Here is a 22,761-nt window from a genome sequence, read left to right on the forward strand (position 1 = left end):
TTGGATGGAATGTCCAATAAATATCAATTAAATCTATCTGGTCTATTGCATCATTTAAAGCTTGTGTTTCCTTATTAATTTTCTGTTTGGATGATCTGTCCATTGGTGTAAGTGAGGTGTTAAAGTCCCCCACTATTATTGTGTTACTGTCGATTTCCTCTTCTAGAGCTGTTAGCAGTTGCCTTATGTATTGAGGTGCTCCTATGTTGGATGCATATATATTTATATGTCATATCTTCTTCTTGGATTGATCCCTTGATCATTATGTAGTGTCCTCTTTGTCTCTTGTACCATTCTTTATTTTAAAGTCTATTTTATCTGATATGAGTATTGCTACTCCAGCTTTCTTTTGATTTCCATTTGCATGGAATATCTTTTCCCATCCCCTCACTTTCAGTCTGTTTGTGTCCCTAGGTCTGAAGTGGGTCTCTTGTAGACAGCATATAGATGGGTCTTGTTTTTGTATCCACTCAGTGAGCCTGTGTCTTTTGTTTGGAGCATTTAATCCATTCACGTTTAAGGTAATTATCGATATGTATGTTCCTATGATCATTTTCTTAATTGTTTTGGGTTTGTTTTTGTAGGTCCTTTTCTTCTCTTGTGTTTCCCACTTAGAGAAGTTCCTTTAGCATTTGTTGTAGAGCTGGTTTGGTGGTGCTGAATTCTCTTAGCTTTTGCTTGTCTGTAAAGCTTTTGATTTCTCCATCGAATCTGAATGAGATCCTTGCCGGGTAGAGTAATCTTGGTTGTAGCTTCTTCCCTTTCATCACTTTAAGTGTATCAAGCCACTCCCTTCTGGCTTGTAGAGTTTCTGCTGAGAACTCAGCTGTTAACCTTATGGGAGTTCCCTTGTATGTTATTTGTCGTTTTTCCCTTGCTGCTTTCAATAATTTTTCTTTGTCTTTAACTTTTGCCAATTTGATAGCTATGTGTCTTGGCATGTTTCTTCTTGGGTTTATCCTGTATGGGACTCTCTGTACTTCCTGGACTTGGGTGGCTATTTACTTTCCCATGTTAGGGACGTTTTCGACTATAATCTCTTCAAATATTTTCTCGGGTCCTTTCTCTCTCTTCTCCTTCTGGGACCCCTATAATGCAAATGTTGTTGCATTTAATGTTGTCCTAGAGGTCTCTTAGGCTGGCTTCATTTCTTTTCATTCTTTTGTCTTTATTCTGTTCCGTAGCAGTGAATTCCACCATTCTGTCTTCCAGGTCACTTATTCGTTCTTCTGCCTCAGTTATTCTGCTATTGATTCCTTCTCGTGTAGTTTTCATTTCTGTAATTGTGCTGTTCATCTCTGTTTGTTTGTTCTTTAATTCTTCTAGATCTTTGTTAAACATTTCTTGCACCTTCTCGATCTTTGCCTCCATTCTTTTTCCAAGGCCCTGAATCATTTTCACTATCATTATTCTGAATTCTTTTTCTGGAAAGTTGCCTATCTCCACTTCATTCAGTTGTTTTTCTGGGGTTTTATCTTGTTCCTTCATCTGGTACATAGCCCTCTGCCTTTTCATCTTGTCTATCTTTCTGTGAATGTGTTTTTTGTTCCACAGGCTACAGGACTATAGTACTTCTTGCTTCTGCTGTCTGCCCTCTGGTAGATGAGGCTATCTAAGAGGTGTGTGCAAGTTTCCTGATGGGAGGGACTGGTGGTGGGTAGAGCTGGCTGTTGCTTTGGTGGGCAGAGCTCAGTAAAACTTTAATCCACTTGTCTGCTGATGGGTGGGGCTGGGTTCCCTTCCTCTTGGTTGTTTGTCCTGAGGCAACCAAACACTGGAGCCTACCTGGGCTCTTTGGTGGGGCTAATGGCAGACTCTGGGAGGGCTCACGCCAAGGGGTACTTTCCAGAACTTCCGCTGCCAGTGTCCTTGTCTTCACGGTGAGACACAGCCACCTGCTGCCTCTGCAGGAGACCCACCAACACTAGCAGGTAGGTCTGGTTCAGTCTCCCCTGGGGTCCCTGCTCCTTCCCCTGGGTCCTGATGTGAACACTACTTTGTATGTGCCCTCCAAGAGTGAAGTCTCTGTTTCCCCTAGTCCTGTCGAAGTCCTGCAATCAAATCCTGCTAGCCCTCAACGTCTGACACTTTAGGAATTCCTCCTCCCGTTGCCGGACCCCCAGATTGGGAAGCCTGATGTGGGGCTCAGAACCTTCACTCCAGTGGGTGGACTTCTGTGGTATAAGTGTTCTCCAGTCTGTGAGTCACCCACCCAGCAGTTATGGGATTTGATTTTATTGTGACTGCGTTCCTCCTACCGTCTCATTGTGGCTTCTCCTTTGTCTTTGGAAGTGGGGTATCTTTTTTGGTGAGTTCCAGTGTCTTCCTGTTGATGATTGTTCAGCAATTAGTTGTGATTGTGGTGTTCTTGTAAGGGAGTGAGAGCATGTCCTTCTACTCTGCCATCTTGAACCAATCTCAGGAATTCTGTCCTTAAAGAGACCCACAGCAGCCAAACCTCTGCCATGGTCCAGAGGGATATTTCCCCAAATGATAACTTAGAAAAACTGGCTAGAGAAGCCCAAGAGTTGGCCTCAGAAAGGGGAAAACAAGATTGTTAATTTAGCAATTGATGGTTTGATAAAAAGAGAAAGCTCTGGTTTGGACAAAATAACAACCCAGTACGACTGGAGATTCTAAAATTCTCACTCCTCACCACTGTACATGCACTATGCCATTGGTCTACTGACAAAATGATAGCCTTCATGAATACATATTGGTGGGTAAACATTAACAAGGCTGCAAAAGGTGCCTACCTCACTTGTCCCACTTGTCCAAAGTATAACCCAGGGAAGCCTGTTCATACTGGTTCCAAACATTTTAAACTGCCTAATGAACTGTTCAAGTTTATTTGTATGGCAAATGGGTTTCATACAACTTCCTTCATCTCATGGATGTAAGTATGTTTTAACATGGTCAGTATGTTTCCACACTGTTCTGAAGCCTTCCCTTGTACATAGGCTATTGCTTTTTCTGTGGCTAAAGTCCTTTTGGAAAACATTATCCCTACCTGGCAAACTCCTCTTGAACTTTATAATGATCGAAGAACCTATTTTATTGATCAGGTACTTTGACAAGTCTATGTTGTTTGTTAATTTTCAGTAAATACCACAAATAAGTGAAAAAATGCAATGAAAATAGAAACAGCTTTCCTTTCTTAATATAATTATATGTTTTTTCAACCCAAAACAGCATTAATGGGCAAACACTAGAAACATTCCCTCTCAATTCTGAAATAAGAGAAAGATGTCCACAATTATCACTATTACTTAACATTGTTCTGGCTCTGGCCAATACACTTAACAAAATAAGGAAAATAGAGCTTGCATCAGTTTGCTAGGGCTGCCATAACAATGTACCACGGACTGCCTGGCTTAAACGACAAATTTATTTTCTCACAGGTCTGGAGGCTACAAGTCTAAGATCAAGGTACAGTAGGGTCAGGTCCTAGTGAGGTCTCTCTTCCTGACTTGCAGATGGCTGACTTCTCATTGTCCTCACATGGTGAAGAGAGGAAGAGAGAGAGAGATCTCTGGTGTCTCTTCTGATAAGATACTAATCCTATCGGATCTGGGCTCTCCCAACCCTTATGACTTCATTTAACCTGAATTATTTCCTTAGAGGCCCCCTGTCCAAATACAGCCACACTGGGGGTTAGGGGCTTCAACATACAAATTTTTGGAGGACACATTCAGTCCACAAGAGAGGCATACACAATGGAAAGAAGGAGATAAAATTATCATTGTTGAGTCACAATATGGTTATATACCCCCAAAACTTAAGTGACTATTACAGATAATGTGAGAATTCACTGATGTGGTGAGATACAAACTGGGTACAAAAATCAAAGCTATATAATAGCAACCACTCAGAAGAGATACAAGGAAAGATCCCATTGAAAACAGCAGCGATAAAAATAAAAACATCAAGGGATGAACTTAAGAAGAAATGTGTGAGCTTTTTATGAAGAAAATATCCAATTGCTACTAAGGCTGGAAATGAACCCTTTATCAAATGAAAGGCATCTGTAAAGAGACTCAACATCATAAAGATATCTATTCTCCCTAAGTCAACCTATACATTTAATGCAATTCCAATAAAAATTCCTACATGATTTTTTTTTGGGACAAAAGTTGATCCTAAAGTTCATATAGAAAGAAAAGTAAGAATAGAAGAATGGTGAAAAACAGAGCAATGAGGAGGGCTGGGTGGTGAGAAGGCAGAAAGACAGGCCCTCTCATATCTCTGGGGTTACAGATTCTAAGAAGGGCAGTTTTGCAATACTTATTAAACTTACAAATGCACATATCCTTTAACCCAGCAATTCTGCTTCTAGGAATTTATCCTTCAGACATATGCTCCTATGTGCAAAAAGACATATGAACAAGGTTATTCATGGCAGAATTGTTTCTGGATTGATAGGGAATGATTGCCAAGATACTCAGCTAAGTAAAAAAAAAAAAAAAAGAAGAAGCAGCATGCTTTTGTATAAAGTATGCTATGATTTGTGTAAAAACAAAGAAAAATAAAGAATGTATAAATACACATATATACATACATACAGATGCATATACACATATATAAATATATATGTTTAACTGCTTGTATATGCCTATAATGTCTCTGGAAATATTTTTCAGAAAATAGTAGCATTAGGTGCTTCCAAAGAGAACTGTGTGGCTGGGAGAAGGGGTAAGTAACATTTTTACCCTTTCGTATCATTGGAATTTTGAATCACATGAATGTGTTTATTTAAAAACTTAAGTTAAATAATTGAAAAAGTAATTTATTTCTGATTTTTAGAAATATCATGGAATTGAATGAGCCCTACCAAGAAATACAGCAGTAATCGTTTTTATTTTTCTAAATCATGTATTCCAAATTTCCTCTCAGTCATGAGAGATTGTAAAAAAAAATAATAATAAAGGGCATGAAGAACCACAAGAGAACAGAGAGATTGTGGAGGATGAAACTAGGAGTTAGGAGCTTAGGAACCTCTCCAGAAGGAGAGAGAATCAGAGAAAGCTGGCAAAACAGGAAGAAGTGCAGACAGTCGGTAAGTTTCGGGTGAGGATAGTCAGGTGAAACATTCTTGCAACACTTTGCTGTCCATGGAGACATGGGCTTCACAGCACACTATCTTGTTCCACTGGCCTTTGAAATTATTGTGTGTAAATAAAAAGTTTATTTTTCCATTGAAAACTACGGGTTTTCTCCTGTGTGAAAGGAATTAAGAAAGGTCAGAGAAATTCACTTAGGAACCTAATGTCCCTTTGATATTCAAAAGCAGTCTGATTGCTCCATCTTTGCTCTTTGAGAGTTTGGGTTAGCTTACTTAATAGTATCAGGAGGTTATATTTGAAAGCAGTGTTTTATTTCACCTTTTTGAGCTTCCCTAAACCACGAGCAAATCTAATTTATGATATGAAACATGATTTTGCCATTATTTCTAATTTTTCAATGAAAAACATCAAACTCTTAGAGGAGGAGCCATTCAGAAATCAGAGTGCAGCGGCAGATCAGTGAGGAAAAGGTTATATGTCTGGCTACAGTATTTTGGCTTGAACAATTCCAACTCATAGAACGCTAGTGTAAGGCAGAAAGAAGTGAAGTTGGGGCCCAATCAAGTTCTGAAGACTCCCATCTCTGGTTTATAAAGTAATACGAGTTTAATCTTTCCGGAGACACAATTACCTCTATTGCCACCTGCTGGTAAACTTATGTCTCACTTAATTCAGTTAGTGGCTTCCCCACCCCTAATGAAGCACTTTTTGGAATACTGAGATAGATTTGCAACAAAATAACTTTTGCTGCTTCAGAGTGGAGAGGATGGGTCACAAGTCAAGTGCCTGGGTACACAGGACAGCAAATATCAAAGACTCCACTGATATGAGGAGTTAGTTTCCTCTGGCACTATCTCCTGCCCTGCCAATTCTTTAAGTTTGTCAACTCTCTTGAGTTCATCTAAATACAGTAGCCCCCCGCACCCCCAAAGAGACCAGTTTTTAAAGACGCTCAGTGATTTTAAGCCGTAATTTAAAAAGTTTTTTAATCCAACACATATGCAGGCACTTGCCTCACTTTGGTCCTGGGGTTGAAGTCAACGTTGACAAACACAGACTCCTTCATTTATTCTACATGCAGACCTTCTCTTGCTCCTCCCACTCAAATACTTCACCCTTCTGCTCCTTCAAAACCTACATTTCAGGGACTTCCCTGGTGGTCCAGTGGTTAAGACTTCGCCTTCCAATGCAGGGGATGCAGGTTCAATCATACTCAGGGAGCTAAGATCCCACATGCCTCATGGCCAAAAAACCAAAACATAAAGCAGAAGCAATATTGTAACAAATTCAATAAAGACTTTAAAAATCGTTCACATCAAAAAAAAAATCTTAAAAAAAACCCGCCAAAACCCTACATTTCATACTCAATACCTATATGCTTAGGCACAGGGAACTCACACATACACAGCATGGCTAACACAAGCGTCGAAGAACAGCTTGCACATTTTCTGATGTTGTGGTAGCATAAAATCCTCACTTTCTCTGGAATCTTAATAAGTAGAAGAAAACATATGACCATTTTCCTCCTATGGTACCACCTCATGACACTAACTGATCATAATGTTTCTTCCCCCCAAAGTACTGTAAAGTTCTGAAGGAGCTTTTGTTTACCCACTCACCTAGTGAAGGACATTGGGGTTGTTTCAAGGTTTTGGTGATTATGACTACAGTGGCTATAAACATGCATGTACACATTTTCATGTGACAATAAGTTTTCATTTCACTAGGGTGAATATCCAGGAGTGGAATTGCTGGGTCATATGGTTTGTGCATGTTTAACTTTTTAAAAAACTGGCAAACCTTTTTGCTTTCTCACATGCAATGCCTAGAGTTCGAGTTGCTCTGCATCCTTGTCAGCACATGGCATTGTCAGTGCTTTTTTTTTAGCCATTATAATAAGTGGTAACTCAACTGGTTTTAATCAGCATTTCCTTAATGATTAGTGCTGTTTGACAACTTTTTATGTGCTCACTTGTCATCCAAGTAGTCTCTTTGATGAAGTGCCTGTTCAATTATCTTACCCAATTTTTTTCCATTGGGTTATTTGTTTTCTGTTGTGTTTTAAGAGTTCTAATATATTCTGGATATGTCTTTTGATAAAGTAGTTCTTGAATCATCAAAAAAACATAAACATTTAGGGTCTTTTAGTGTAAGCCTATTTTATTATATTCACTTCTTGATGATTTACATATGCCATGCACAGTCAAGTCTATAAACTAAACTTTTCCATTAACCAACACTGTGGCTATCTTGAATCATGAGGTACTCTCTCAGGAGGCCCAGAGGGAAATCTGGTGAGCTGCCCAAATGGGACTCGAGAAAGGGCCATTTACCTTGGTGAATTCAGCAAAGTCCAGGGTTTAGTCTTAAGTTTTGGTTTTTTTTTTTAATTTTTAAAAATTAATTAATTAATTAATTAATTTTTAAAAATTAATTAATTAATTAATTTTTGGCTGCATTGGGTCTTTGTTGCTGCACGTGGGCTTTCTCTAGTTGCGGCAAGCGGGGGCTACTCTTCATTGCAGTGCGCAGGCTTCTCATTGCGGTGGCTTCTCTTGTTGCGGAGCACCGGCTCTAGGTGCACGGGCTTCAGTAGTTGTGGCTCGCGGGCTCTAGAGCGCAGGCTCAGTAGTTGTGGTGCACGGGCTTAGTTGCTCCGAGGCACGTAGGGTCTTCCCAGACCAGGGCTCGAACCCGTGTCCCCTGCATTGGCTGGTGGATTCTTAACCACTGCGCCAGCAGGGAAGTCCCTAGTCTTAAGCTTTGAAGATTCAGAAACGTGATTTGGCCAGTGTCCTAAGAGCAGATTCCACTTGAGGACACATTCATGCTAGCAGAGCTCTAAAGAGACTAACGTGCAAGGCCAGGGTGGCAGCTAACTCACCAAGGTAGCCTTCTTCTCCTATGGGCTTACATGATAGTTGTAGGCTTCTTTGGTGAGCTTGGAGTTGCAGTAAGGAAAACTCAGCCATATCAATGGCTGTGATGAGCTTTCCACTGGGTCATGGCGAAAAAAATAAGCATAGTTTAATTTTCTTAACTGGTTCAATTTAAAGAGCTATCTTTTATTCTGAGGCTATGTTTTCCACAACTTTGACACAGTCCATATGAATTTATCTCCTTCGCATAGAGTGATGGCTTGTTGGCCTAGCAGACACTCAGAAAGTGAAGAGCTGCTCTCTGCTCTAACATCACCCTTATCTCCTGAATTCCTGAGACCTTGGGAGGTACTTCCCAATCTGACCCCTAGCTTCCAATTTCATTTCAATACACTTTCCCATGTGATTACTCTCCAGACAAACCAGTCTGCTTGCAACTCTCAGTGCGCTATACCTTTTTCTTTGCCTCTGGAGATTTGCTGCTCAATTCCTAGACCACCTCTTCCCTCTCCACCTGTCTTCCTCGATGTCTTCTGAGCCAGCAGTGAACATTTACTTCTCTGGATTCCTACAGCACCTATCTTCGTTATTGTTCCTAAGGCATTTATCCTACATTATCGCTCACGGTGGGTGACTTGTACGCTTTAGTGGATGAGCAGATAGTACCCCCATCAGATGGTAAGCTTCTGAAGGGAGAGGAATAAAGGCCCATCTTTTAGAAATAATAGCATGTCTCACAGCAAACACACAGTGCTTCTCACAGTAGGTGCTCAATGAAGGTTTGTCAAATGAATGAAGAAAGAAACATATGAGACATGGTATATTTAAATTCTTGAAACATAACTCCTCTTTTCACCCACAGTTACCTAAGTATTTTGATACTTGAGTGCCCCCTTACACACACCTCCTATATAAATATACATATCGAGGGCTCCCTCGGGCTATCTCCTCAGATGTGTGCGTCTGTGAGTGTGGCCTGCACATCAGCATGCCCAGGGAGATGGAAAAACAAGCAGGCACTCCCAACTGGGGAAGTCATTTGCAGCTCCTCCCATTATTACTGGCTGAATCTCCTTATTTAAAACAAACAGAGAGCTGGAAGCAGCAATTCAAGTGGTGGCTATTAGCAAGTTCAGTTATCAAAACACAGACCTAGTCTTTAAACATACAAAACAGCAAACCCTGAAAGTCCACTCCTGACCTGTAGCATCTTTGCAGCCAGACCCTCCCCTACCATCTCCCTTTAGGCCCCTTAGGGGTCATGTGTTCTTACCACATGGAGGTTATTTTCAGATTTTACAGCTGAGAGCACTTTCCTTAATCTCAAAAAGACTTTCCTCTCCTTTCTTTTCTTCCTGTCCCACAGGGCAACCACTCCCCCCAAAGGTAGTCCAGCTACCATTTTCCACCCAGTCTGTGTCTAGTTAAGGAAGTTTCTGAGGGTTACAGAGAAGGCAGTCCTGAAGTTCAGATCGCAGGGATGAGAGGGCTACGGTAGAGCCAGCAAAAATGACCAAAGGAGGAAATTGGAACATGACCCAGCCCACATGAGGGAGAAGTGGTTCATTTCCTGTTTCTGATGTCCACTGAGTGCTCCTGTGACCTGGGCTGCTCAAGTGTGGGCCTATCCAGGCGTAAGCCAAGGGAAGGAAGCATAGTTAAACTCCTTTAATCTGTGATGCTTGTGAATCATCACTGTGGTCATCGTCATGGACACCAAGCCTCACTGTGCTGCAGATAGAAAAGGGATGGAAAACAGAAGAGAATTTATGGCGACCACAGGCCACAGCCTGGCAGTGTTTTTGTTTGGGTTTTTAAAATAAGATCTACCAGCTTATTTGTTGTCCTTTACCTCTTTCTCTTAAAAAGTGGAGTGCCTTAAAATACTGGTTACATAAATACTCTGATGTTTTGATTATTTAATACCCACTTTATAGGTTTAGATGAAAGGAGATACTTTAGTTAAAACTATTTTGCATGGCGCCAGACATATAGAAATAGTCAATAAATGGCAACTATAATTATCAGTCCCTGAATTCTTATAACCAAAGATTTTATTATATTAACTTGAAATGACTACTGAATTCATTCTTGGTCTCTTAAAAAATCACCATAACAAACTGTTGCAGTATGATCTCAACTATAAAATGAAAATGAAATATAGAAAAAAGATCTGAAGGAACTATACTAAAAGACTTAACAGTGATTGACTCTGGGTGATAGAGTCATGGATAATTTTTCCTGCTTCTTTGCACTTTGCACTACTTTCCAGACTTTCTATGATGATCATTTATTACGGTGATTATGTGGGAAAATACCGACTAAAAAATTTTTTTTAAATGAGATTACATTTTTTAGTTAGTAAAGGTTGTTTTCAACCTAATTCATCTTTCAGAGGTTTTGCTATTTTTCATCTGTGTGACCTTGGGTAAGTTACTTAACCTTTTAAATCTTAGTCTCCTCTCCTGTAAAATGAGGAAAATAAGTATGTACTTCCTTCACAGGTCTGCGTGAATATTAAATGAGAAAACAGGGAAATCACCTAGCACAGAGCCTGATGGATGCAGGTACTCAATAGTAAGTAATCTAAAACTCTGAAGTACCATCTCCGCTTTCTTAGAGTATAAGCATCTTTAGGAGCCAATCTGGATGAGTACTGAAAATAGAGTGACTCCATTTACTTATTGCCACTGTCAGAGTCTGCCCACTGCACAATTTCTTGCTTTTTCTTTAACTGTGCCTGAGGATTGCCTGATCCAAATTTCAGAAGATTAATGCAGTCTTAAGGGCAATTATTTGAGTGTAAATAATGGAATGATGTGGTTAAACAAAGGCACATGTGCTTTGGATTTGGAAAGACCAGAGTTTAAATTTTCCTAATTACTAACCGTGTGATCTCAGGCAAGGGACTTATGTTTTTGGAGACTTGATTTCCTCATATTTGGTAATTCTAGCTAACATCCATCGAGCCCTTATTACACGCCAAGCCCTGGGCTCAGCACTTTACATACATTATCTCATCTAATTAACACAGCATCTTGGTGACATGTAATTATTATTCCCATTTTACAGATGAACAAGTGGTAAAGTAAGTTGCCTGAGGACATTCAGATGGCTGTTGGTAGAGTCTGGATTTTAATCCAGGCAGTCTGACACCAGAGCCCATGCTCTTACTCACTCTGCTGTAAAGGCTCCCATTCATAAAATGGGGATCCAAATCTGAGCTGATGGGTTTATCACAATGATTAAATGGAATAATATTTGTCAGGTGTCTATGTATAGTAGGTTCTCAATAAATATCTAAGATTAGAGTAGACATGCTAACCTTAGGAGATATTTAGGAGTGCTATATACATAGAGCCCCCAGGCACTGTACGTTGGGAAATGGTGTATCCACTGTATCACACCACTGACTTCTCCATGCGTGTTATTTGTCGTTATTTGTGCACATCTCTCCCACACTCTTTTTCTTGACACTTAGTAGAGCATCTCAAGGAAAAGGCAAAAATTTTTAAATATCCTTCAGATTTGCTACATGATATCTTTTCGACATTGCACTGATATTTGCTTATTATTCCAATCCTAACACTAACAATAATGGTTATTACTTATAGGACTTGTCAGTTACCAGGCACTGGGCTAAGGGATTTGCATGATTTCTCTCAGTGTACCCCAACAATAAACTTAGGAGTTAGGCATTATTAGTCCCATTTTTCAGATGAGGTAACAGGGACACAGAAGAGTTAAGAAATTTGCCCAAGTTCACATGGGCAGTAAGTGGTGAAAGCAGGATGCAAACCCAGCTCTGTCTGATTTTGAAACCTCCGCGTTTGATCATCTCATTACTCTAGCCCCCCCCCCCACCTCCCTTATCTCCACTGTGTGTGTGTGTGTGTGTGTGTGTGTGTGTGTGTGTGTGTGTGTGTGTGTATCTATACGGCTGAAGAGTGGCACGAAAGGTCACCCTGGAATCAGACTATTCCAAGAACCTAGTGGGAATTGTGCTTTTCCTACTTTCCTTTGAGGCTGAGGAGGCAGAATTCACTATGATAAGGTCGAAATTGCCCAGTGGCCTAGAATCTTAGGGTTTGGATCAGCACCTATCAAATCTACTACACACCACTGTGGTAGTCACTAGTACTATTTGCCAAATATTTCATTTTCCTCAATTCTGGCACAGAGGAAGATTAAACTTCTTGGATTCTTATGGTTGAATGGGGTATTGTGACTAGTTATACAGCCTTTGAATTTTGTGCAGAAGTGACATGTAACGCTTCCTGGCTGGGGCCTGGAGCCTGTTTTTGAGACTTTCCAGAGCATTCTTTTTCCTTTGGCACAATCACCAGCAACATTCAAGATGGTAGCTGCTCCATCAGCTTGGGTTTCTAAGTGACTACAAAAAGCAAAGATCCCTGCTGACTTGTGATGCATATGTGACTTGAGTGAAAAACTAATCTTTGTTGTTTTAAGCCACTAAGATTTTGGAGTTGTTTGTTACTATAGCATAACTTAGTCTATCCTGACTGATACAACCACACAGCAAAGTATGGATGATACAAAGCATTGCCTGGATGTCCTTGTGGTAGTTGCCAACAGACTCTGCCCATGACTATCACCAGTGTGAGGAAAGAGAGGAAGACAGAGGGAGATGGATAGAAAGAAAGTGGGGGGAGGGCGGAGAGAAAGAAAGGTGGAAGAGAGAGAGTGAGAGAGCAAGAGAGAGCACAGAACTTTTAGGAAGCTGTGCCTTTTACTTTGAAGAAACATCATCAAGGAACCATGAGGGCTGAGACTGACTTGCTCAGTATTTCCAGTGCTCACTAAGGTGACTGACACTAAATATTTGTCAAATTCATAATATCTTGGATTACCATTTTATGAACAATAGAATCTGTAGGGATGCCCGTTCTTGGAACATTTCACTTGGTTTTGGAACTTACTTTAGCTAAAATTAATACAACTCTCCTTGTTAGCTTTTTAAATGAGGCTAGTTTACTTCCTAGCTTTTTCTCATTCACTAGTCCATAGTTTCTAGCCCTGGGGGGTCTCATGATACCAGGGTAGGTACATTTTTAAAAATTTATGTGCGTCTGAAGCCTGTGCTCCGCAACGGGAGAGGCCGCGACAGTGAGGGGCCAGCGCACGGTGATGAAGAGTGGCCCCCGCTCGCCGCAACTAGAGAAAGCCCTCGCACAGAAACGAAGACCCAACACAGCCAAAAATAAATAAATAAAATTAAAAAAAAAAATTTACCATATCCCTGTGCTTTAAAAAGGAGTGTCGAAGCTCAATCACATTCAAATAAGAGTTTTCACTCTTTAACCTCTTTAAAGTAAGTAAATATATTGGCCCAAACTTGAGCTTACTCCGAAGATCCCTGTTCCTTTCATGGAGGGGTGCCGCCCTATGTGTGGGGACAGGTGGGGCTGACTCACCCTGTGAAGCAGCGCCTCAGCCCTCAGGCGGGGAGAACAGTCAGACTCAGGCAGGGAGGAAAGAGCCGGAGGGCAGGGAGAAGGAGGAAGAAGGGGAGCGCAGCTCCCAGTGCAGAAAAACAGCCTTGTGCTTGCAGGAAGGATTGCAAGGGTGGATGCCGCCCCAGGCAATTCCAAATGTTCCTTCTCCTTGTTGCCTGTTATTATCCCATAACTTATTCCAGGAACCACTCGCCGGAAAGCCAGTGTTCCTGCCTTCACTAGACTGTGAGTTCCTGGAGGGCAGGCACCATGTCTTATTCATCTTTTATTCATCCTATGCCCACACTCCGTGCCGTGCAGGTTGGAGGCTACTAGTAGATGTTTGCTAAGTGAGTGAGACTTCAGGAGCTGGGACCATCCTGAAAGCTACAACCAATAAACTGATCCAGAGAGAGGACAATTCAACTTCAGCCCCCTGTCCTGCTTGAGGGCCCAGGTCACACATACTCATTTGCAGCTGCTTTTTCATCTCTTATTTGATTCCTCTGCTGTTCAAATAGTTGCTGTTAAGGGACTCAGCCATCTCTCATCCCAATTCTTTCTGTGCTGTGTGGGAAGATTGTCTAGAGCCAGCTTCACTGAAGAGGTCAAGGCGAATGCCTAAGTCAGAGGAGGGATGGTAGAAGGAATACACCAACTCAGTGTCCATCTCTGTGACTCAGGAGCTGTCACTTGGGGAGAGTTTGCTCCTACCAACAGATCACAGGATTAGAAGACACTGTAGGGCCTAGAAACCACAATAAGATGTGTTCTAAGACTTTGGAAATATAGTTCCCTGTAAGAGTTAAACTACTAAGATCCATACACAATGGATGTGATTAGCCACCTGTGGAAGTAAACCACGATATCATCACTAAATATGTGAGTCAAAAGCTTGGGAATACCTAAGATACCAATCAAGATGAACTAGGAGAAAATTCAGGGAAGCAGGTAGTAGGACAGTACTCAGAACCCAACCAATTGAGTGCAGGCTGTTTGAAGAACCCCTCTGAACAGAACACATCTCTCTGGGAAGTAGAGTGGGGAGAGGAAAATGATCAGCTTTAAGAGTCAAGAAAAAGGAAGTTTGCAGAGGCACTATCCTGGACAGAGGTTTTCCTGGCCCCTGACCCTGTGAGAGTGCCTAAAGCTTCTTCAAGGAGAGACGCTTCTGAAACTCAACTCACATCCTTCATTCTGAAGGAATGTTCTGATCAGGCCAAAGGGAATAACTAGTACTCTTATCAGTTGTATTTATCAGGGTTAATTAACAAATTGGCAACATGTGTGTGTGTGTGTGTGTGTAATATCTGGATGCACACAGGCTTGGAGTTTCAGCTCTTGGGGGTGGGGAATGCTATTCTAATGATGTCAGGAGAGTCAGGATTCAGAACCTGAAAGGATGGTGATGAGTCTCTGAGGTCAAGGCCATCTGTGGACCTTCTCTGCATCCCTATGTGTCACAGGCTGAGCTGCCCATTTTCAGGTGCAGCAGAAGACACTTTTCAAAGACAACGGCCATCCCTTTGCTTCCTGGCACGACTGTACTTTTATCCAATGTTCTCAAATTTTTTTTGACTATGGCAAAAAGCCCCATGGCTCACTTACCCCATCATCTACCACATGAAGCTCCATCCCTCCCCACAAAAGACATACTTTAACCCTTTCAAGGCTCACAAGTCCCTTCCTGCTTGCTGTGAGCCTTAGACCACCCTTTGAGGGTCCCTGTCTCAGAAGCAAGCCAACTTCTATTGGAGTTTTATGGCAGAAGGGTATGTCCCTTTCTTGGTAGTCTGTTCGACTCTGCCAACATATACACTGTGCCCACCATGTGCCACTTGTGCAAAACACCTCTATTCCGTTCTAATGATAGATGCCACCAAAGCAGGAAGTAACTTTGTATATGGGGGCAGGGAGGTCAACTATAGGGGGCTCGTAGGTCTGCAGAGGCTATGTCTTCACCTGGAAAGAGAGTTGAGTGGGAAGGTGAGACTTGTGATGATGAGAGGCCTGGAGGTTTCTGGATAATTTACACTCACACCACTGAGAGTGGGAGGAGAGCTCTTAGGAAGCAACAGGGCCCCCAGAAGTTCTTTCTCCACAAAGAGCTTCAAAATAGTTTTACAACTGCAACAGCTTCCTTTGTTTTGCTCACAAGCTTGGCTAAGAGTCTTGACTCCCTCTGTGATAGTGGAGAAGAGAGGTCTGAAGGGGCCAGACTCAACCTATGAGCAGACCCTCCATGGAGAGCTGGAGAGGAGTGCTGCATGGAGGCTCTTTGGCCCCCAAAGTTCCCTATTCCGGGGATACACCTGAAATTGTCCAATTATCAGGAAGTCATACCTGGACTGGAAACTATTGATGAAGGGGGGGAAATGGGTTTGCTCCCAAGTGAGAGATGCTACTCAGGGGAAACATCAAAGTGTAGGGCAAAGATCAAGAACATCTTGATGGAATGATAAGGGCCACCTAATTCACAGGTAAAAACAAACCACTAGCAGGGAGAGGAGCACAGAAAAGGAAAATAGCTGAACCCACGAGAAACATCTCCATGGTTTTTCCTACAATCAGTTGTGGCCACAGGTATCATATTTTAAAAAAATAAACCATGTCTGTCACCTACTGGTCATAACTCAACAATAATTTTTAACCTCACATCCCTCACCTATTCCTTGTGGAAAAATAACTGAACACAATAAGCTAAATTCCTTGCTTGCAGAATTCTTTTCATTTTTATACTAGGCTTTCAGGCAAAAATATTTGCCCCAAAGTTATTTAGCAAATATCTTAGTTGAAGACCCCACAAAAGACTGCTCCAGCTCCTTTTTAAAGACAATGCCTATAAGCTGAAATGCTACTTATGCATACTAATATATGCAAACTTAGACTTGCCTTCAGAAAGATGCAATTTATGACAGCATAGGGCAGCAGAAGGTCAAATGAAGAAAAACATATGAGTACAAAACAAAAACAAGTGATTATTTAATTCTGTGAGTCATCCTAATAATATACTCTCCCAGATATTTTCAGCAGCTGACAAGGACAGAGTGTGGCATTTAGATTAGCATGGAGAGGGGTAGCATCACGTCCCTATTTCCCCAACCAGGAAAGTTACTCGTTGTTGTGTGGCATCCTAATTGCCCATCCTCTTTCTGGGACTTACCTGTGGAAGGGTGACAGCAATCTGCTCATTCTCACCACTATCCATTCAAAGTCAAGGATCATGTCTGGTGAGGAAGCTGGCCCAGGTGATTGCAGCAGCATACTGTAGACATAATAGGCAGCCATGAGAAACGCGACCTCAGCTTTCCCACTTATAAAATGGGACTATGCATAATCCCAACCTACTTCACTAGAAAGGTGTCGGAATATTTTTTTAAATGCCTAGCTAGAGGTTCTATGGAAAGGTACAAAGTATTGTAACCGCCATAATGTGTTAAGAAACGTAAATTACTTCAGGACCCTAAAAGGTTTCATGCAGAAGTCCGTGCAAGAGTTTCATTTTGAACCTCATCAAAGTGCTCCTTGGTTATTAAGTGTAAAAAGGATCTTAATTTTATAAAATTAAACTACAAGTGCTCCTACAACCTGGTCTAAAAGGTAGTGTTAAAATGAGGTTCTTATATCAGCTATCACCTAACTCCTCAGGTGCCTTGTCTTTGCCTCTTTGTCTTCCCCTTTCCTTCTGGAAACCTGTAATCCCACAGTGTGTGTGTGTGTGTGTGTGTGTGTGCGCACACGCCGCGTGCGCACGTGCACTGGGGGAGCTGGTGGGCTCAGGTCTCAGGGAGAACACAGAAGCTGTGCCTGGATTGCCAAATAAGGTTGTGATTTCCTTTGTTCCTACTGCTGGAGCCTCCTTGGCAGATTAAGTCCGAGGCTTCTCCCAGGTTTTGTTGGTCCATGAATGGAGCCTCTTCAGTGCTCACTGGAGTGCAATACCATTGATACTTCTTCTGCCTGCTTCCCTTCCTCTCCCAGCCCAGCTGAGCTGATGGATTAATCCTGCTGTTTACTTGGAAGGCTCACAGGCAGAAATGCAAGCTGAGGTAGAAGACAGAGACTAGGGCTGGAAGGGACCATGGAGACCTTCTTTCTAGAGTCTAAACTCCTCGCATTGCTTAATTGGACTTGACTGAAGCCCAGGGCAGAGCAGTTAGGGGCCTGGCCCAAACTCCACAGCAGCGGGTTAGGTAGAGTCTTAACTTCCAAGGCTTTCCAGCCTTCTCACCACAGGCACTTGTCAGAGGGAAGCCTGAAAGAGCTCTGCTGCTCTCGCTATAGAACAACACACTGGATCCACACACAGAACTTCCCACACACCCTTCACATTCTTACAGCCAATTGAGGGATCTGGTGACTAAAATCATGAATCTTCGTTGGGAGAGATGAAGGGGGTCTAGAGTACTGTCTAATAAGAGTCTCTTGCTATAGAACAATACACTGGATCCACACACAGAACTTCCCACACACCCTTCACATTCTTACAGCCAATTGAGGGATCTGGTGACTAAAATCATGAATCTTCGTTGAGAGAGATGAAGGGGGTCTAGAGTACTGTCTAATAAGAGTCTCTTGCTATAGAACAATACACTGGATCCACACACAGAACTTTACACACATCCTTCACATTCTTACAGCCAATTGAGGGATCTGGTGACTAAAATCATGAATCTTCGTTGGGAGAAATGAAGGGGGTCTCGAGTACTGTCTAATAAGAGTCAGAAAGCTGCCTTGTTTGCTAGTGATTTGCCTGTGATTTTTGTTTTCCTGCCATATCCCTCAGTCTCACATACACGCCCCACATCCTTGAGTCTGGAGATTATCTATCCCCGGAGTCCTTCTCAGAGACTGGCTTCTGACAATTTTCCTCTTTAGAAACAACACTTTACAGCATTATTACTTCCTGACACATTATATGTTTATTTGTTTGACCGTCTCCTGTCACTAAAGTGTAAGCAATCCTTAGGGCAAGGACTTTGTTTTGTTCATGGATGTATCTCTCTCCAGCACCTGTAATGCTGTCTACATCATAGTAAGCACTCAAAAAATTTTTGTGGAATGAATGAATAAAGGAATAAATGAAAACTACCTTCCTATGCACAGCACTGGAGAGGAAAAACAAAGTGTACCCTTGGCTACTGGGGGAGGGAACAGACTTGCATGTTCTTTCTTTCTTTCTCTTTTTTATAGATTTACTTATTTTATTTATTTATTTTTGGCTGTGTTGCGTCTTTGTTGCTGCGAGCAGGCTTTCTCTAGTTGTGGCGAGTGGGGGCTACTCTTCATTGCGGTGCACGGGCTTCTCATTGTGGTGGCTTCTCTTGTGGAGTACGGGCTCTAGGCGCACGGGCTTCAGTAGCTGTGGCTCGCGGGCTCAGTAGTTGTGGCTCGCGGGCTCTAGAGCGCAGGCTCAGTAGTTGGGGCACACAGGCTTAGCTGCTCCGTGGTGTGTGGGGTCTTCCCGGACCAGGGCTCGAACCTGGGTCCCCTGCATTGGCAGGCAGATTCTTAACCACTGCACCACCAGGGAAGCCTGCACCTTTCTTCTTGGCTCTCAGTCCCTCCCCAAACCCCCTTTCCCACCCCATGCCCCCAGAACTCCAAACACTGTCCCCTGGCTTCCTTTCCTTCTCAAAATAACCTGGTTCTGTTCCTTCAACACCGAATATAAATAACTGATAGCCATTTAAAAGTAACACCTTCCAGGGGACATTTTAGAAAAACTCTAAACCTTAAGCCAAAAGGATGAGTCCCTAATGGTGGAATTACAGGTATTGGCCAACAGATGGGAGATGGGGTAAGAGGTAATGGCCTTCATACAGCCTGTTATAATCCAGCATGTTCACAGCCTTGGGATGCTACTGGCCACTAAAATAGAATTCCTGAGAACCTTTGCCATTGATCGTGGAATGGTGGCCAGAGAGCAGCCAAATCTTATCAGTAAATAGACAGTGTCTGAAAGGATTTGAGAAAAATGGGTCATTTGTATGGTGATGTTCCCAGTGTAAATGAGCAAAACCTTTAAAAATACAATTTGGCAATACATAGTGAGAGTCAACAAATATTTAAACCATTTAATCCAGACATCTTACTCCTGTGAATTTATTCTTAAAAAAAAAAAAAAAAGATCAGGAATAAGAGAAAAACTTTATGTACAAAGAGTACATTGCCATGTTATTTCTAGTAGTTAAAATTTGGAAAGAACCTTAAATGATGAATAGTAATGAGAAAAAAAAACCACAATGTAAACTACACAACGAGAGATCTGAGTTACAGTGCATCTGATCTATTTCCTAGATCTTGGGTAAGTTACTTCAGGTCTCCAAGCTTCAGTTTCCTCCTCTGTACAACTCCTTCTCTGTAATTAACAGTGCCTAATTCATGGAGCTGTGAGGATTCAATGAGATCACTGCAGATAAAGTACTTAGCACAGGCACAGAGTTATCACTTTATTATTATCATTATTATTTCAATAGGTGGCATTATATCTTTGTGGAATGAATTAGTGAACCAAAATACCTAAATCTCCCAACATTCCAGATAAATGAATATTGTAGGAATCATATTGAAGCCTGAGGCTCCATTATGAGTATACATCTTCTTACCGGTATGAGTTTGGGATTTGTTGATTCTAAACAGGCAGGACTTCAGGGTATCTTTGCTCAGAGGTTGCCTCACATTTTCACCCCCAATTAACCAAAAATAACTTGGCTTTGAAGAACAGGGCAGATAATCCCTTTCAAATGTTTTGCCTGGATACATTCTGTGGAGGGAGGAGAATTGTTGGCGGAATGGGGAAAGAAAGAGGTGAAAGGAGTCCAATTAAGGAGATAGCTTCCTTTCTGGCTTTTCAGCTGTTTCTGAGCTTGTTTTTAATCATGGAACCCCTCACAGAGCTTTTACCCCCTCCCCTTCTCCCCTTGTCTTGACCCCCAACTCAATCCTCAAACCTGATGTTATTACTGGCTTGTACAGATCTGGAATCCTTCAAAGAGCAGGGAGGGGATGCCTAATTGGGGAGACTCTGAGAGCCATCATTAATAACTGCTCTGGTCTTGGACCTTGAAAAATAATAATAATAAACGCATTGGCTCAATCTGCACTGCCTTATTCTTTTTCCCACCCCCTCTTGATCCTTTATTTACCTACCACAGATTGGACTGCAAATCTGGGATTTTTCTCTTTTTAACTGTTCATGGGATAGTAATTTGATCTTCTTGGCTCCTTGTCTATTTGTTTTATTGTTGGAGAAGTGTGTGTGTGTGTGTGTGTGTTTGTGTGTCTTTGTGTGTGTTGGTGATTATGTTTACAGTGAAGGTTCTAGGGCTGCCCCGTGGTGCTTATGAATCTATGTCCATGGACAAGTTGGGGTACGCAATTCTTGGGTATAGCTTGTGAATATTAAGCTTTAAGTATCTGGTCACATTTGTATATCTGAGTATTTAGATATATTTGTATCAACTTCTATGTCAGCCGAAAAGAACAGCCTGCCAAGAAAAGCATGTTCCCTACTTAAGGATTTCTAGAATGGTATAACTCCCCAAATGAATGAAAGAGGAGGTGGTGCTACGCAAGGATTGCAATTACACACCATACACTTTCCAGATTATTTAAGAAAGCAGGCAGGGCTGCATTATGGTTTTCATGGGCCTTTTGTGTGCCCTTTCCTCCACATAAAAGTATTAAAAATTATCCTTTATAACTTCTTTGAATATAATAAATTATATTAGTTTTTCTCTTCTGATTTTATGACAAATTAAAACATTTTTGTGGGTCCTTAAAAGGATTGTGGGTTCCCTGTGCCTGCTGTGCCTAGTGGGCATCAGCCGGGAACTGGGAGCCGGCCGAGAGGAAGGACTGTGGTGAAGGGGGCCAAGGTCCTTCCCACAAAAGCTCCACCACTGTAGCCTTCCATTTCCAGTGTCTGAGAGCTTAGGGATTTCTCATATAAAATCTACGACATTTCTTGCTACCAGCAGTAAGGAAGTGCATTGTAGTGGTTCGTGCTGTCAATCAGACTTAGAGGTGAATTCCAGCTCTGCCACTTGCTAGCTCTGTGACCTTGGGCAATCATTAGTGTCTCTGAGCCTCAGTTTCTTCATCTATGGTATGTGGAAAATAATACATTCCTCATGGTGCTGTGAGAATTTAAGGAGGTGATGGGTGTAAAATGCCTTAGCCCAGTGTCTGGCACTTTGGGTAGGCATGCACTGTATAACAAATGTCATAATTTACTTCTCATTTATGTTTGGGGGCTTTTGGGCAATGTGAATTTAGTCACCTGGCTCCAAGTGCAATGAAATCGCAGGGTAGACATGCATCCAGGTGAGTAAGAGTCAGGTGCTCCTAGTGGAAAAACTTGCTTGATGCTGAGAGACACACTGACTGGTTCTCTGTATATCCAACAGGCAGGTCCCCAAGTGGTGTCTCAACTTTTTCCGCTGTACCTTACGCCCATCCCTTAGCTCCAGTGCGCTATGTTCTGGTTATATACAGCTCAAGGCACCTACTTTAGAGGCTCTGGCCTTCCCTGGAGCCTACCTAGCCCACTAGCAAGTTTCCATTCTTCAGACTCTTCTTTCCCTTGCTCCTTCACACTCTCAAATTAAGGTTTTCCATATGGTTCACTGCCCTCCCCACATCTGTTTCTTGTTTCTTCCAACATTTCATTGCTCTAGTTCATCCCTCATCCCTCCACATATCCTAAAATTAAGTTATTTTTTTTAACTTAACCTATGCTGCACATACCATGTCTCATTTAATCTTCCAAACAATATGACAAGGTGGTAGTTCAGTCCAGTTCAGGAAACTGAACCTCAGAGCAATTAAGTGACTTCCCCAAAATCAGCCTGAAAGGATTTGAATCTCTGTCCTCTGGTGCCGAAGGCTTAGTATGCTTTTTCCATTAATTAGCTCCATAATCGTTTACCTGTAATTTCCACATCTGAAAAGGAGCTCTAAAAATCACAACATTTTTTTCACAAAACTCTTTTGGTCAAAAACCTGACATGAATTGATGAGGCTGGTTATAATGTTCACTTATCTCAGTTAGTGAGTTCAATAAAGTCTGGACCTCCCCGGGCACTGCTTTTTCTGCTATAACATGCTATTACTTAAAGTTAAAAAAAAAGCAGTTAAGTCCCAGACCTGAGTACTCCCCTACCAGCCTGAGTGGTGCAGGGCCCCACATGTCCTAGCAGTGACCCTGCAGAGTAAGCGAAGACAAGTATGTTGGAACTCTGAACCCTAATCCTGCAGCTAAGCCAGAACAATATTCCATGTGGGCTGATACTGAATTTCCCATCCAGGTCCCAGCAGAGCTGATGCAAACTGGCTAAGCAGCTCTTCCCAATAAGCAGA

The 22,761-nt window shown here is 41.9% G+C and overlaps 1 protein-coding gene across 1 annotated transcript in view; it reads right to left on the reverse strand.

Moving 5' to 3' along the window:
- Window positions 1-22,761, reverse strand: part of LOC309659935 (uncharacterized protein) — a 159,437-nt gene that overhangs the window by 68,280 nt on the left and 68,396 nt on the right. The window contains exon 3 of the mRNA XM_082460237.1: window positions 16,562-16,663. Within this exon, the coding sequence (XP_082316363.1) occupies window positions 16,562-16,663 (102 nt within the window). The remainder of the gene's footprint in view (window positions 1-16,561; window positions 16,664-22,761) is intronic.

The sequence above is a fragment of the Balaenoptera physalus genome (assembly GCF_965194825.1).
Source record: "Balaenoptera physalus genome assembly, chromosome: 4".
Classification (NCBI taxonomy): domain Eukaryota; kingdom Metazoa; phylum Chordata; class Mammalia; order Artiodactyla; family Balaenopteridae; genus Balaenoptera; species Balaenoptera physalus.